Genomic DNA, 18,166 nt, shown 5'->3' with positions numbered 1-18,166 from the left:
CCGAGAGGCGGACATTGAAGTGAAGCGTCTCCGTAACCTCTCCTGGACCTGAGGTGAGTTAAAGGCAAGAGAAGAAAACTCTCGTCTCGGGGACGTTTTTTCGGATGACCCGTCTCGCAGGAAGCGGAGGGGTCCCGCTGCCTCAGGGATAGAGGACCAAGTGGGCTTGTTGACAAATACGGAAGCGTTAGGTGGGGCGGTGAGGGTGAGGACAGGGGTGGGCCTGGTTAGGGTCCCCGTGGAGAAAGTGAAAGAAAGAAGGAACTCGAGAACCCACTAGAATGTGGCTCTGCCTGATCGGGAGACCTCGACTGCTCAGCAGGAAGGTCAGGGATCTCCTGCCTGAAATTCTCAGGAAGTCGGAAGTTTTAAAGGGCATCTTGGCCCCTTTCCCAGACTTTGGCAGAACACTTTTAACTGTCTGGCACCTTACAGTGTAAAGTTCCTTCCGGACTTCAAATTCAGAGTGTTTTGTTTCAGACACAGATGTAAATGTAACTCTGGGCTTAACTATCAAGAGGAGCCTTGGTTCACCAGCTTGTAACCTTTTTGTCCAGCGAGGTTCTGCGTTAACCTGGCAAAGGTCACTTGGGAACCTTCCCAGACCCCAAATGTAGCATCAGAATAAGACCTGCCAGCACTGACTAACGGGATTGCTGGGGATCAGATGAGCTATGGAAGAGATACTGGTTGACAAAGTGCTCTGCAAATGAAAGGGACTTAAAGCACTGAGAATCAGTTCTACCGTCTGTTCGTAGTTTCTGCGAGATTCGTTCGTCTTGAGGAGTGCTCATTAGGCACTCAGTTTCAGAGAAGTCAAGGCTGACTGCTGTTTACTCTATGAGATTATTTGACCAGAATTGAATAATTGTGCTGTATAACGTATAGTTTAGGTTACTAACTATTATCGGGTAGAGTAGAATGTGTTAGGCATTCTACAGGTTTTAGTTGATAGTGTTATTCTACCACAGTCAGCGCCCCCCCGCCTTGGATTTTGGGAGGTATTTATGAACTTTGTTGTGGGAGAATGTAAGATCCAAAGGCTAGATACTGCTTGTTATTAAGTTTCTACTATTTTGTAAGAATTGTGTATTTTGGTACACAAAGGTTATCTGCCTTTAACGGTAGTAATTGTCACCTCTTCTGTTACTAAATAAGTATTTACAAGTACACAAAATTTTCATTTCAAAAATGTATCTTGTCCCACTATAAATATACCTTGAATCAATTAAGGTACACAATAAAATGACTTTTATGCTATGAACTCTGAAAACTAGGAGGAAAAAATAGCCCAGATGTCAGTGCTGCCCTTCCCCCCACTTGAAATTTTCGTTCTTCCTTGATGCTTACAGGTGAATAGAAGCAGTGGCTCTAACATTCAAGTTATTTCCAATAAGAGGTTTAAGTTGCATAGAGACTATACATGATAGAGTGGAGGATAGTTCCTGGTCCTAACAAATGTTTATTGAATCTGAATCTAATTCAGATTTGAATTTGTATTTAAGAAATCATTTATAACTGTGTTACTCCACACATTCAAGAAAATTTATATGACCTTTCTGTTCCATTGTTTGAAAGCCTTCTGTTTTGATTCCAATAGACCAGAGTTGTTAAGAACATGGACTTTGGATTTGGACCTGGATTGACATTCTGGCTTCTCACTTACTCTCTCTTGTCATCTTGGAAAGATTCCTTAGCCTAAAGCTAAGTCTCTGTTTTTGTAAAATGGAGACAATAATAGAGTCTACTTTATCTTTTTAAGGATTGAATGAGATGTTGAATGTCAAATGTTTACCATAATGCCTGGCATATAGAGTGTGCCCAAATGATCATCGTTGTTCATTATTACTAGTTATCGCCATATCTACCTAATCCAAGAGCTCTCAATTAATAGCATATTTTCTGAGAATAGGTAACTGTGTGTGTTATCCAGCAAGCACAGAGAAATCATGAATTTTCAGTTTTATTTCAACATTCATTCAGGAGCACCAATACTAGGCCCTGAGGTTTTCTACCAAAGGTAGGCAAATAGTTTAACTTCTATCAGAAAATTTCTGGGGGTTATATATTTACATCATGGAGAGTGATGATTAAATACTTGAGCTTTAGATTCAGTCAGTCTGAGTTCAAATTCTACGTCTTGTGCTTCCAATAGTGTGACTTAGCCAGTTAACTTAATCTGTCTATACTACAGTTTCTCTCTATATAAAATAGGTACGATAATAATACCTATGTCATAGGATTGTTACAGGGATTAAATGAGAAGTATGTAAATTGCTTAGCACATTTGTATTTGTAGAATAAGAGCTCAGGAGAAAGTATTCCATAGTTGTTACTAAATGAAAGTTTGTGTTTAAGGTAAATTTTAATCTTGTTTTGTTTTGCTTTGTTTTTGAAATAAAAATACCTAGACTTGTTTAAACTCCAAATAATACAAAAGGATATAAAGTAGAAAGTAAGCCTGCCTGTCACCCAGACCCTCATATTTTTCCATCATCAAGCAACTGGTATTATCAATTTCCTCTGTTCTCTTCCTGAGAGAGCCCATGCATGTACAAATATGTATATATCTTTTGAAAATACAAATGTTTGAATGCCAGGTCCACTATTTTGCACTTGTTTTTTGCACACATATCTTGAAACTTTGCATTATTTCATTCAGTTATTCAACAAGTATGTAATAAATCCTAAATATTTGACAAACCCTCTTCTAGGTTCTGGAGTGCAGATGAAGTCCATACTCATAGTGCTTACATTTTAGAAGGTAAATAAGCAATAACTATGTAACCAAATAATATATATTTTCCAAGTAGTCTAGATGCTAGGAAGAAAAATAAAGCAGGCAAGGGCATGGTGATACAGTTTTGTATGGAATCTATTGGGAAAGCCTCTGTGAAGTGACATGAACAGAGACCTGAATGATGAGCTGAGATACTAAGATTTGCAAATATCTGAAGGCAGAGCTTTCCAGGCAAAGAGAAGAGAAGGTGCAGAGGCCATGAGGCCAGAACAAGACTGAGGTGTTGAAGGAACACTAAGGACAGTGTAACTGAAACAATAATTGAGAGGTGGGATAACATTTGGAGACAGGGATGGAGAGGTAGAACCCACAGAACCCACAGATGTAGAACCCACAGAACATGGTAAGGAGTTTCCATTTTATTCTTATGCTGGGAAATCATTGGAGCAGGAGAACAAGATGAGGTCCATAACATGATCTGATTGCTTTTGAAGAAGGTATCAGTACATACAATCAATGAATTAAGTAAAATTTATTATACTTTCATATAATCTTTGACTTAATTGGCTTAAACTTTATCTAGGGAGAACAGTACCTAGATATAAGATAAGGACTTGCCTGTTCCACTTGGTTCATATTCACTTGCAACTATTGAAGAGAATTAGTTTTAACACCTCTTCATTAAACATAACAGAAGAATGAGCTTTTCTATGTGAGTCAATCTCCCAGAAAATTGAATGTTACCCTTGATAAGTGATAGTGTTTTAACCATCTTCAATGATTAACATAAAACATGATCTCGCTTTCCTAATTTTGTAAAGAAATTGGGCACATTATTTAACTATTTTTGATGCCTCGGGGTCCTCATTGGGATTTCTTGTTATTGCCAACCATTGTACTCTACTGTGATAATGTTGGTTCTCTTAGAGAAGTATACATGTTTACCTCTACTCTAAATGGATATATTGCTTTCTTGAATTCCATGTCTACTTTTTAATAACTTATTAATTAATTTATTCATTAATCAAATGTTTGAGAACTTACTATATACCAGGTAAGCTACAAGAGATAAGGAGGGATATAAAGGTAGAAGCATACAGTCCTATTAGCTGTTATGTTTTGTCACTTTCTAGTATACTTTTCTAATCGTATGCAATAATCATAAAATTTAGAGCTAGAAAAGGACTTTAGATGTCATATAGTCTAACCCTGTCATTTTATAGATTACCACTAAAGCCCTTCATTACTCTCTTTCATACTGTACTCTCTCTAGACTAGACAAATACCTTTCTGTTATAATGAAAATGGCATTAGAAGTGTTTATCCTTAATGTTTTAGTCCCATCAATGAAATCCTACCAGCTTGCTTTTTTGATTTTTATCAACAAATACCACTTAAGAGTAGATATGACAAAATTGATCATAGTCTGTGATACTGTCTTCTGAATGGTCATCTGAAAAGAATTTTGAATCAACACAGTATTGCACAGGTAACAATATTTAGGCTTTTCTTTTTCCACTTCTTAGTAAAAATGGTTAAGGATATCCTTTCTGTGTGCCTTATTCAGAATCAACTGGATGTCCATCTCTTTTACCTGGCCATGTTAGAAAAGAAAGCAGTCATCATGTTTTAATGTAGGAACAACTTTGTTAATCCCTGAAGACATCAGTATATTTGAAGATAATTGAGCAAATTTTTACATTCAGTAATTCCCACTTAACTTAAAATCAAATCTGAGCTCTATAATCTGACATTCAAATCTTCTAGATCCGGCCCCACCTTTATCCAGTTTAATCTTTTTAATACAGCCCTCTCCTTTCCCTTTTCTCTCCAGCTGCAGTCAGGACTGAACAAAGCTAAACTGAGCATCTCTTTAGATGCTCTAGATAGAATTACAATCATCTAAAACTAAACTGTTAAACAAAATGAGATTTAAGCAAATTCACCATGCAGCCAGTTATGTCCTCTACACAAGCTGTTTCCTACCACAGGCTTTTGGACTTGCTGCCTGCAATACTCTTACCCCAGAGAGCCTCTTACTTGCTCAGTCCCTCACTTCAGTCTCTGTAAAAAGTTACCCCACTAGACAAGCTTTTCACAACTACCCCATCTAAAATACAAGCCCACACATACACTTCTGACCCTATCTATCCCAAGACCCAGAAAAATGCCTAGCACATAGAAGGCACTCAATAATATTTATTGAATGCATAACTAGTTTTCTTTCCTGAAACTTTTTTTAACCTGGTTAATAGCTATCCATCCTTCAGCTCTCAGTTCCAGTCATTCCTCTAGGAAGCTTTCTAAGAATATCAATCTCCTATTATAGTCTTAGGTAGCAAAGTTAACCTTTACCTGATAGCACTTGTCACCGTTACACTTTGCATATTTGTGTCATTTTATCAATGTTTCCTCACTAAGCTGTATGTAATAATAACAATAATAGCAGTAATAGCAAACACTTGTAATGCATACTCTGTGCCAGGCATTGTTCTAAGTGCTAATCCTCACAAGAACTCCATGAGGTAGGGATTATTACTAATCCCACTTTACAGATGAGGAAACTAAACCACAAGGGGGTTAAGTAACTTGCCCACTGTCACAGCCAGTAAAGTAGTAGAACTGGGATTTTAACAGTTAGCTTTATGAATTAATGATTAATTAATTAACGAGATACCTTCCAAGCTAAGATCTGTTTTGTGTTTGTTTGTTTTGTTTTTTGTTATTTATTATTTATTTGGCTGAGTCGGGTGTTAGTTGCGGCACAAGGGACCTTCATTGTGGTGCACAGGCTCTTTGTTGCAGCACGTGGACTTCTCTCTAGTTGTGGCACATGGTCTCCAGAGTGAGTCGCCTCTGTAGTTGCGGCACGCAGGCCCTCCAGTTGTGGTGCACGGGCTCATTAGTTGTGGCGCACAGGCTTAGTTGCCCCATGACATGTGGGATCTTAGTTCCCCGGCCAGGGATCAAACCTGCATCGGGAGGAGGATTCTACCACTGTATCACCAGGGAAGTCCCCTAAGATCTGTTTTGAAATAATCACCTGATGTTTTATATATGTTTTTTTAACCATTTCCTTTGTGTGTATTTTATCTATCATTGAAAAAAAAGTGTATCCGTTAAAATCAAGGTATTTGTTGAACATTTCTAAAAGCTTTTAGAAAAGTGTATAGAGGTTAGTTTTTGGTAATACAAAGAATGTGACACTCTACTAGCCTTTAATAGACAGGGATCAGAAATGCTAAACATCCTCTAATACCTGGGACAGTTCCGAATAAGGACGAATTGTCCTACCCAAAGTGCCAATGATAAGCTCATTGGGAAACACTAAAAAGATGGACCAGTATCTTTGGGAAGAAGAGGCAGGAAGGGGGGCAGATAAGGAAGAGAATTAGCATTTATTGAATGCCTTCATACACTTAATAATGTTATCTCCTTCAGCCTTCACAACAGCTATTAGGTATTATTCCTTTTATACAAATGAGAAACCTGAGACTCAGTGAGGCTAAGTAACTTGTCCAAGGTCACAGAAGTGGGGTATAGGTACTCTGTGCGGGTTGGCTAGACAGAAACTCAAGGGTGAAGAAAGAGCGGAGTAGCAACTCACGTGGGACCTCACCGTTAGAATCCAAATGACCATCCTTTCCTCTTCAGTGTTCCAATTTTGGGGAAGAACAGAGTCCTGAAAAGGGGGTGCTGTGTCCAGTGTCTTTTGCTTTTAGATTGCTTTGGCCTTATTCAAAATCTTTCCAAAAGTATATGATTTTACGACATATTTTAGCTTTATCATTGTTGTTATTTCTTCCACTTTAGGAAACAAACAAAATGTCTTTTAACCGTTTCCCCCTCCACCCACACCATTTCTTTGCTTACTTTTGCAGTAGTACTTCCTATATTTGCTATCTGAGTCTTCTTCTATTCAGGCCTTTGTCCTACCATTCCATTCCCCCCAAATTGCTCTTGTTTGTCTTCATGTTGCCAAATCCCCTGATTACTTCTTAGTAAGTACTTAACCTATTAGCAGTATTTAGCACAATTGATCATCCTCTCCTCATTGATTTAAAAGTTCCCCCTAAAAGTTCCCCCTAATACCACGTTAAGCTTTAAAAACTTTGAAAAGCTTCAAATGGCATTAAGACTCTGAGGACAGCGTTTACTTTCGTAACTTAGCTTTCAGCTGCCTTGACATCTCCACCCGATGTTGATTAAAATTCTCAAATTCGGGCTTCCCTGGTGGTGTAGTGGTTGAGAGTCCGCCTGCCGATGCAGGGGACGTGGGTTCGTGCCCGCGGTCCGGGAGGATCCCACATGCCGCGGAGCGGCTGGGCCCGTGAGCCATGGCCGCTGAGCCTGCGCGTCCAGAGCCTGTGCTCCTCAACGGGAGAGGCCACGACAGTGAGAGAGGCCCGTGTACCGCAAAAAAAAAAAAAAAAAAATCTCAAATTCAAGATATCCAGAATGAACTCCTGATCTTCCCCCCAAAACCTGCTCTACCCTCAGATATTTCTATCTCAGTTAATGGCTACTCTATTCTTCCAACACTCAGACCAAGAACTTTGGAGTTATTCTTGAATCATTTCTCTCATTCCCCACATCTATCTATCAGGAAATTCTTTTGTCTTTACCTTTAGCATACATCCAAAATCTGACCACCACCCTGTTCTGAGTTGACAGCATCATCTCCTGTCTACATTACTTCAATGGCCCCACTAGTTTCTATTTCCTAAAGTATGTCAGCAGTGGAAGTAATCAGATTATGTCACAATACAAAAAATTAAATGACACGCACATACAAAAACTTGATAAATCTCTGAAATATTAGTCAGACCCTGGGCTTCCACTTCAACTCAAACTTTGTAGCTAAACCATATAAAATCACAGGTATAGGCTCCCCAAAAAGCTAGGTTTGATTTTTCACAAGGGCTCTGATACTATTTTAGTTTGGATCACAGGAATGGACAAGAAAGGATCTCTCAGAATCATATTAAGGTAATGAAGGGAGAGCTTTGGCTTACGAGCTATTTTTAATAAAAGTGATCTTGGCGGCAAATCTCTTGGCAGTGGAAATTGACACAACCAGGCTTATCTCTGCCTGTATCTCAGAGACCCATAGGGTTAAAAATAGTTCCAGGGATGTGTCAGTTAGCTAGCCCAGGTATGAAGGTGACAGAGATAGTATATTCCCCCAACTGTGTATTCAGAGATCCTAATCTCTGAATATAGATCCTAGTCTCTGCTCTATAATGATGTAAGTTTAAGGTACATCAGTGACAGCAGGTTCAAAAAGTATGGTCTGACTATATGACTACCTCACATAAAAACAAGAAAAGTAAGGATAAACTAATAAAGATCCAACAATTTAAGAACCTCAACTATCCAGAAAAGAATCTAGGATCAAAAAGTTAAGACCAAGAAAAAAAAAGAAAGCCTTTTAGTATTCACTAATTTATTTAGTCATCAAGTATTTATAGTATCTACCATGTGCCAGGCACTGTTTTAGGCTTGGAAAGCATTGATAAGCAAAACAGATTAAAAGAAAAATGCCCTTAAACGGCTTATAGTTTAACTAGAAGAGAGAAAGTAGACAACAAACATGCTAAATATTCTGTTAGGAGGTGGTAAGTGCTTTGGAAAAAATAGAACAGTATAAGGGCGATTAGGAATTGGGTTGGCAATATTAATAAGGGTGGGCAGAAGGGGCAACATTTAAGCCAGGACTTGAAAGAAGTGAAGGAGTTAGTCATGTAGTTATTGAGGAAAGCACTTTATGATAGAGAGAATGGCTAGCAGAAAGATCAGGATTGGGGCGCTTGGTGTGTTAGCTGGAATAGAGTGAGCGAAGAAGAAAGCAATAGGACATTAGGTGAAAAATGTAGGCCATTAACAGAACTTCAACTCTGAATAAGATAACCACTGGAGGGTTTTGAACCAAGGATTTCCAGTAACATTTACCAGATGAGTGGAACAAAATTAACACCTTTCTTTATTTAATAAGTACTATATGCTAGTTATTTTGCATACAAGTAGAAATAATATTAATACTTTTTAATTTCAGAGAAATATTCAACCATTCACATAAACAAAGGAATCAAGATAATCAACAATGTCTGTCACTGAGGAAGACCTGTGTCATCACATGAAAGTAGTTGTTCGTGTGCGTCCTGAGAACACAAAAGAAAAGACATCTGGATTCCATAAAGTGGTCCATGTTGTAGATAAGCATATTCTAGTTTTTGATCCCAAGCAAGAAGAAATCAGTTTTTTCCATGGAAAGAAAACTGTAAATCGAGATATTACAAAGAGACAAAATAAGGACCTTAAATTTGTATTTGATGCTGTTTTTGACGAAACTTCAACTCAATTGGAAGTTTTTGAACACACTACTAAGCCAATTCTTCGTAGTTTTTTGAATGGATATAATTGCACAGGTAATTGTTTCAGTTGGGATTTGATGTTTCCATCTGATTTCAGTTTTATATTAAGACATCTCCTTGACCCTTTCTTCTAAATATAATCAATTTTTAGGTGCTTGTTTGCTAAAAATTCTTTAGTAGTTCACTGTAAATGTAGATTTTCTTTGAAATTTAGTCATCACATATAACATATATCATTTGCAAAACTTTTCCTGGGTCTTGCTTTGGTTCCTATAGATGGTCATCCTTTCAATTTCTTATGTTTTAAAACCATGTGCTTCTGGTAATTGATGCCACATTTCTCACAATTTGTATTCATAAATATTCCCAATGTTCACCTGTACAACTGTCTATCCCTGGGGAATAATGGGACATTTCTGAACATTTGGCAGTTTCTTCATAGCACCATTTTTTTCTTTGTAGTACCTTGAAGTAAAAATTTTTAAAGCCCATGTTGAGTATCATGAGTATCATGCTGTTTTAGCATATCTTCAGCCCAAAAAAGCATATTTAGTGCTCTCGATAGACCTATAATAATTTGCCTTTCAGAATGGCTATGTTGATTTCCTAGAAAGAGAGATCTCCAAAATGCCAGTTAATTGAATGCTTACCAGGCAGTACACACCATTATTACTACCTTATTTTTGTAGTTACCATAATTTATGGCATTTTCTTTAAGACACCCCAAAACTGTTACATGTTTACTGTCTTTCACTGACTCATTCACTTTTATTACAGAAGACTTACCCTCTAGGTCAGGCAAGAATGGAATGTGGTTTATTGATTAGACCTGCTTTGATTCTCATTTTTAAGCAGATATTCTTTTCCTCATTCATGAAACTTCATATTGTCTCTAGAGATTTAAAAACTTTCTCTTGACTCCAAATGAAAAAATCTCTACCAAAGTAATACTGAATCTTTGGTTTCTTCTTGGTTTTACTTTATATTATCCAGCTATCTTAAGACTTCTTGATGTACTACTAGCTTATATAAAATAGAACAAAATGAAACATGCATCAGTTTAATCCATTCTACTGAAAAGTCTCAATAACAAGAAAACAAACAACCCAATCCAAAAATGGGCAGAAGACCTAAATAGACATTTCTCCGAAGAAGATATACAGACTGCCAACAAACAAATGAAAGAATGCTCAACATCATTAATCATTAGAGAAATGAAAAGTATTTTTGTAGTTTGTTAATGAACTTAGCAGAGAGATTTAACCTATAAAAATAATTCTCAAAGACTTATTGCGTTAACTGAATATTATGTTTGGTATTTGCAATATGTAATTCAGAGTAGTTTTTTCCTTTGTTTTTTGCATTTGAAGAAATGCATCACTGTTCTGTTGTACTGGATAGAGTCTTGAAAACAAAGTAATTTGTCTAAAACAAAAATTTTAAAAGGAATTTTATAAATGGCTTTTATCTGGAATTCAGCAAACTTGTATTGAGTACCTGCTTTGTGCCAAGTCACTTGCTAGGTGGGAAGGATACATAGCCTCCACTTTGGTGGAGCTCACAGTTAGAAATACAGTATGATACATGCTAGAAGTAAAAGGATGTAAGCATACACTGAGGGCTCAAATGAGACAGTAGCCACTTCGGCCTAAGACAGTTAGGGAAGGCACAGGAAAGTGACTTTTGTGCTGAATATTTCGTGCAGGTAGAAGTTTTCCAGCTGGATTAAGTAGAGGCACTCTCCAGGACAAAGGCAGTGGACTCAAAAAGGAGCAGCACATGTGGAGAACTTCAGATAATCTAGTATGCCAAAGCACAGCAAGGAAGAAATAGTCTGGAGAGATATGCAGGGATCTTCCCTTAGAGTCACTAGTAATATTTCTAGGTGAAGAATTTGAACTTTCTCATATGGGACTGTGGAACAATTCAGGAGGTTTAACATATTCATATTTCGTTTTCTTAAAAACAACTGTGCAAATTCTAAGGGATTTGTTAAAGAAGATTGAGACTAATAGGTAGGGAGACTGATAATTGATTAAAATTTGTGATTGTTGTCGAAGAAAGGGAGCTTGTGGGGGGCAGTTGGGTGGGGGAAGTTACCATTCATCAATAGAGAACATAGGAGTAAGAGTAGACTTGTGATGAAATTGCCAGGATTTAAAAATAAGACTAAATTAATTTGGATCTGTTGGATTTAAAGTTACTGTTCAGGATATCCCGATGGAAGTATTCATTAGACAGTAGATATAGTAATGTTATATGTCATAACAAAGAGCTTTGATCCCTTTTCATAAAAACTCAGTACTTGCATATGGTGCCACTGGAGCTGGGAAGACCCACACAATGCTAGGATCAGCTGCTGAACCTGGAGTGATGTATCAAACAATGTTAGACCTTTACAAATCCATGGATGAGATTAAAGAAGAGAAAGTATGTAGTACCGCAGTTTCTTATCTGGAGGTAAGTTGGCAATATCATTCTTTAGATTAATCAGTAGTATTAAGAAATCTTTTTTTAAGAAGTTCCATGGTCCATTCAAATTATTCTATCATGCAGAAATTTTCTTATGAATATATAAAATCCTAGTCTTAGGTATTTGTTACGGATCTTACTCTTTTTCTGTTAAGCGTTTTATTTTGCCATAACTTCTGACTTATACAGAAGTAGCAAGATTAGTACAAAGAGCTCCAGATACCCTTCATCCAGATTCCCAATATGTTAACATTTTACTACCTTTGCTTTCTCTCTGTGTGTGTGTGTGTGTGTGTGTGCATTTTTTTTAACTGTTTAAGTTACAGACTTGTAAAAACAGGAAATTTCTTAAATAACCACTGAATAGTAATCAATATCAGGAAATTAACAATGATACACCTTTATCTAATCTATAGACCTTAATGAGATTTTGCTAGTTGTTCTAATAATGCCCTTTATTGAAAAGAAAATCTTAAGATGGCAGATTGCATTCATTTGCAATTCATCTGTTTAGTCCCCTTAATCTGGATTTTTTTTTTTTCCTCTGTATTTTATGTTGCTGTTGTAAAACTTTTAGTTTGGATTTGTCATGATTACATTCAGGTTATGCCCTGGCAGGAACACCACAGAAGTGATGATGAGTTCTTCTTATATAGCATATCAAGAGGCTTATGTAATTAGTTAGTCCCATTACTGGCTATGTTAACTGATCAGTTTCATTATGCTGGTGTCTGCAAAGTTTTTCCACCGTAAAGGTACTACTTTACACTTTATAATTAATAAGTAGCTTGTAGGGAAACAATGTAAATATCCTCTGTCCCCTCAAATTTTAATTTGTTCGTTTTAGCATCCACTGATGATTCATGCCTGAATCAATTACTATCATGATGACAGATGATACTGATTTTTAAATTCCATCATTTCTTCTACATTTGTTCATTGGCTTTCTACTATAAGGAAGAGCTTTCCCTTTCCTCTACTGTATCAATGTAGACTTATGGATTCTTAACATTATTCAGTAGATTATAATCCCTTTCTCTAAGCATTTTTTGTATGTTCAAATTGTGCCAGATTTGGCTAGGTGAGGCTCCTTCATGCTGTCTCTTGTGTTTTTTTGACATATCCCATCATTCTTTGAGCCCTCCTAACCTCTTAATAGCTGACATTCAACAGATCATAACTAAGTGACTGGCACTCTAACTTTGTGTTCAGGTAGTGTTTCAGAAACCAGTGCAGAAACAAATCTCTGATTTTACTGCCTATTTATTTGTGATGTCAGAGAGTGAATTTCTAGTTTTTACTGCTCTTGTTGACATGTTATTGTTTGGTTTCTACTGAGAGAGTTTCTTCTTCACATTTCGAAACTTGATCAAGATTATGTTGCTAAAAATTTTCTTGTCAGTCTATAGAACTTGGTGATAAAAGAGAAGTAAAACTCATTTTCTGTAGTTACGTATTGAAAAGAATTGTTCTGAACTTAATCAGGAAGAGAGCATGGCAGGATTCATTACTTCTTCCTTAGATCCTTTTATAACTGGGAGAATTTTGAAGTTTGATTATTTTTATAATGTTCTTAATTGTTTTTCCTTTTTTTTTAATCTGCTTTCATTTTATTAATGGTAAGGCAATATCTAATCTAATGGTTTTCCACTCAGGCTGTACTCCAAAATTGGCTATAGGGCTTTTTAAAAATAGACATGCTTAGGCCTCACCCCCTGGACATTTTAATTTAATAAGTCTGGATTGTGGCTGAGGCATGTTTTTTTTTTTTTTTTTTTTTGCGGTTTGCGGGCCTCTCACTGTTGTGGCCTCTCCCGTTGAGGAACACAGGCTCTGGACACGCAGGCTCAGCGGCCATGGCTCACGGGCCCAGCCGCTCCGCGGCATGTGGGATCCTCCCGGACCGCGGGCACGAACCCACGTCCCCTGCATCGGCAGGCGGACTCTCAACCACTGCGCCACCAGGGAAGCCCCCGGCATCTATGTATTTTAAAAGCTCCCGGGTGATTTTGATGCAAAGACCAGCTTGAGAGAAATTGTCTAATTATATATTTTGTATGATTGAAGTGGATAAGGGGAATCATTTAAAAAGTGACTGTTGCTTATCAGAAGAATAAGAACCAAAAAATTATCTCTTCATATTATCATTTTACTACTTCTAAGAATTTATTACATTTAAAAATGGTTATCATTCATTGTAGAAAATTATACCAGCAATGAATTATCACTGTGAGCTATTTATTAGAACAGGATATAACTTACACAAAATAATTCTTAAAGACAATTTTATATGTGTTTTTTAATCTTATCATATATGTGTAATTGTCATTTTGTTGGCACGTAGAAAACTTAGTATCTTTAGTAAATTCATAAAATCAAGTCAACTGTATTATTACTGTACGTTATTTACAGAAATTACTAAAAAATCATTGCCAGAGATTTAAAACACAGATGTGTATTCAGTGCCATGCAGTAGAGTAAGGATATCAGGCTCTGATCCCTGCTCTGATATGAATGCTACATCTTCTTGTTCTCATGCTATCCTATTACCTTTGTGACTGTGAACTTGGACAAATCACTTAAACACTTAGGGCCTCAGTTTCCTCATCATTCAAATTGGGGGGGTCGGGGTCCCATTATGGAATTATCATTATGCATTAAACTTAATGTAATTGAAGGATAAATGAAATAAATATCATTTATCTTTGAGTATGGGTTTTCTTTAACTTTTAAACTCTAAAAAGTTTGGATTACTTGGACATCATGAAACAATAAATATCTTCTCCAGTAAGAACCATGGTACTTCCATATAACTTACATTTCAGATTCACTAGAGTTTCCTAAGACCGTGTGTCCGTATATTTCCAGGAAATAGGAAAAGACAATTCCAGCTATCCTATTTCTGTTTCACTGTAGTCATCAAATTGGGAATTATGGGAGGAGGGTATAATGACTCCACCTTTAAATTTTAAGTTCAAGTGCTGGTAATCAAACTCTTCCATTTTCTCAGATGTTAGGAAAGTAATAGCAATGTGTGATAGAAGGGGTGAGATGAATGGAAATGAGCTGCTGCTTCTCTAATATAACCTTAAATCAGCAATGTGTGCATATTTGTGTGATGCTGTCGCTCTTGTTTCATCATCAATGCTAAAGGAGTTCTTTTTATTTTAAGGTATATAATGAACAGATTCGTGACCTCTTAGTAAATTCAGGGCCACTTGCTGTCCGGGAAGATGCCCAAAAAGGGGTGGTTGTTCAGGGATTAACTTTGCATCAGGTATGTTTATAAACTTCTTTTTGGCTTGTTGAAATAGCAAGTATGGTTATTTAGCCATTTACTTATTTTAAAATAATCAGGGTATATCTGTAGTCTTGTTTTGTTTCCCTTTGAAATAATCAAATGGGTTTTCCTTTTAAAAATCTACTTGAACATTTAATATAGTGTATTATTCTGCTTAATATATTTATATTTTATCTCCTCAGAGAGATTAGATTTTATCTTTTATTTTTCATATGTCACCAAAGTACTAAGCAAATGATACACAGTCAATATTTAATAGGATTTAATTTATGGAAAATATTTTCTTACTTATTTTACCTTTAAAAGCCTTCTTGCTTGTTGATGGTTTATTAAAAATTTTAAAGATGAATGGTTAATTTGTGTATTTTTCTTCTACTTCAACTCCTTTAGCCCAAATCCTCAGAGGAAATTTTACAGTTATTGGATAATGGAAACAAAAACAGGACACAGCATCCCACTGATATGAATGCTACATCTTCTCGTTCTCATGCTGTTTTCCAGGTAACAGGTCACTAGACTACAGCTCTTAATATTGAATTTAAAATAAATGAAGCCAAATTTATGAATGGTAATTTTCACACATACGAAAATATCTCTTCATCTGTGGACTTCTCTACTTCTCAGCACTTCCTTTACTTTGAAGCTTTGAGAAGATTCTATCAAGAATATTTAGAATTGAGATGATGTAAGTTAGACGTAAATTTTTACCTGTGTGAAAATATGACAGTAAAGTGGTAGTATTAGAGGTTTTCTTTCCTTTAATTGGCGAAAATATTTAATCTTTACAAAAGATAGTCTTATATTCAGAGCAGACTTTCTCTTTATAGATCTAGATTTACAGAACCAATAAATTGGGGAGATACTGATTCACTTTTTAGAAGATTTCACCATAGTGACCATGTAAGTAGCTGCATTCCTTAAGGAAGTGTGTGATTCAGTTGATAGTGCTTTTTAGGAATACCATTCTAGAAAAACCTAAAGCATAGGTTAGTAGTTATTATTTGTAGTTTCTAGTTCTGTTAAAAATCAAATGATTATACGTCTTTATTCTGGATTATGCTTTGTGGAACTCATCCAATAAAAAGAAATTGTTATAGCTGAAAGAATTCAAATCAGGGGAAACCAAGTCATTCGGAAAGTCTCTAGTCCACATAATTTTATTAATCTTTTCTCTTCTTACCACTGACTCTTCATTTATTAGTAATCTTGAGAGATATCTTTATCGGGGACACTGAGATTTCCCCAAAATGTCTTAGACCCTGCTTTTAAGGGTTACCAGAATATAAGTGGCAGTTGTTTTGACCTTCTATCAAGCCAGGAGTTATTTGCCCTCTAGTGCACATATAGGAAGTCTTTTCGTTTTCAAATTTTCTCAACTTTGGTAATTACTTCTGGTACTCTTGGATATCAGCCAGTCAAGTTATACCTTATTCATTATGTCTTTAAAAATAATTGATTTCATGCTCTTTTAAAAATCAAGTGTATTTCTCTTTTAATTTTGTTAAATCTAATCCTCATTTTCCCAATTCTCCTGTGATTTCAAAAAGATTTATTTGAGACAACAAGATAAAACAGCAAGTATCAATCAAAATGTCCGAATTGCCAAGATGTCACTCATTGACCTGGCAGGGTCTGAAAGAGCCAGTTCTACCAGTGCTAAAGGGACCCGGTTTATAGAAGGCACAAATATTAATCGATCACTTTTAGCTCTTGGGAATGTTATCAATGCCTTAGCAGATACAAAGGTAGGTACTATATGTTTATTTAAGTATTTTGAAATACTGAAATACGTATATTTCCCAGAAAGATATTATTTAATATAATTGTCTTAAAGATCTATTATAAATCAAATTTCAAGGATGTAACAATAAGGTTTACATAAAGAACAAAGACCTCAGAGAACCTAGTATATCAAATAAAGCTAAGGAGTTTTCTTGTTTGTTTGTTTTTTATAAATTTATTTTTTATTTATTTATTTTTGGCTGCGTTGGGTCTTTGCTGTGCACGGGCTTTCTCTAGTTGCGGCGAGCGGGGGCTACTCATCGTTGTGGTGCGCAGGCTTCTCACTGCAGTGGCTTCTCTTGTTGCGGAGCACGTGCTCTAGGCGTGTGGGCTTCAGTAGTTGTGGCACACAGGCTCAGTAGTTGTGGCACACAGGCTCAGTAGTTGTGGCTTGCGGGCTCAGTAGTTGTGGCTCGTGGCCTCTAGAGCTCAGGCTCAGTAGTTGTGGCACACGGGCTTAGTTGCTCTGCAGCATGTGGGCTCTTCCCAGACCAGGGATAGAACCCATGTCCCCTGCGTTGGCAGGCAGATTCTTAACCACTGAGCCACTAGGGAAGTCCCTGTTTGTTTTGTTTTTTAACTTCTAGCTTTATAATCAGAATTTGTTGAATGTAAAGTATTGAATATCAGATTGATAGTTAATATTTTATTATACCTTCTCATCATTTATTTTGAATTTGATTTTTTTTAAATGACCATTTAATGATCACTACACAATAAGCATGATAATTGAATTGGCATGAAAACAAAAAACACATTTTAGAAAAAGTAAACTCTGGTCTGGTTAGTGTTTTATATATATACTATAAAATTGGTTTAAATATTAAAGAGAATTGATTTTTCTTAAAGAGGAAGAGGAGTTAAAATGTAATTAAATTACCTAATAGGATAATGTTTGCTAGATGCTTCTGGGGCATTAAAAAATAGTTTACATCTACTATATGCCAGAAGTGCTTACAGGAACACAGCATATTTGATAGCTTCTGTATTTGTAAAAATGACTTCCTTTTTTCAAAGTTAAAGTATGATAATTTAAGTTCAAACCAGGCTCAGAAGCTTTAGGAAAATTACTGTTAAACTGTTCAAAATGTTGCAATTTGATAAAGTATAAAGTACATTAAAATGATTTGGGAAGTCTTTTTTAAAAGGGCAAGTTTCTGAAATCACATGAATATTACAGAAGCAAAATATATGTCGTATTCTAAGTTAAAATCTCAAAACATGTAAGCAGATAGCATGGTATAGAGACTAATTTCCTAAACTTCAGCCATTCATAGTATTTTTTCCATATACTGACTAAATTTTTAGTAATTGACTCCTGTTGAGTCATTTATTAGTCAGTGTTTAATGCATGTCTTGTACACGCAAAATCAATTCAAGTAGCACCAGCTGTGCACATTCCACACTGTTTGGGAAAGACTGCTATGGTGGAAAGCATAGTACTACTGGGAGTTGGGAGACTAGGGCCTGTTTCTAACTCTGGATTACCAGCCATGT

At 36.2% G+C, this 18,166-nt stretch overlaps 1 protein-coding gene across 1 annotated transcript in view; it reads left to right on the top strand.

The window, feature by feature from the left end:
* Nucleotides 1-18,166, top strand: part of KIF18A (kinesin family member 18A) — a 78,781-nt gene continuing 60,615 nt past the window's right edge. The window contains exons 1-6 of the mRNA XM_024764693.1: nt 1-53; nt 8,796-9,168; nt 11,417-11,574; nt 14,759-14,863; nt 15,278-15,388; nt 16,435-16,632. Of these exons, the coding sequence (XP_024620461.1) occupies nt 8,844-9,168; nt 11,417-11,574; nt 14,759-14,863; nt 15,278-15,388; nt 16,435-16,632 (897 nt within the window). The 5' untranslated portion in view covers nt 1-53; nt 8,796-8,843. The remainder of the gene's footprint in view (nt 54-8,795; nt 9,169-11,416; nt 11,575-14,758; nt 14,864-15,277; nt 15,389-16,434; nt 16,633-18,166) is intronic.

Source organism: Neophocaena asiaeorientalis, unplaced genomic scaffold, assembly GCF_003031525.2.
Source record: "Neophocaena asiaeorientalis asiaeorientalis breed wild unplaced genomic scaffold, Neophocaena_asiaeorientalis_V1.1 scaffold230, whole genome shotgun sequence".
In the NCBI taxonomy this organism is placed as follows: Eukaryota; Metazoa; Chordata; class Mammalia; order Artiodactyla; family Phocoenidae; genus Neophocaena; species Neophocaena asiaeorientalis.
Note: the sequence above shows the minus strand (reverse complement) of the source record. Positions and strands in the feature narration are given on the sequence as shown.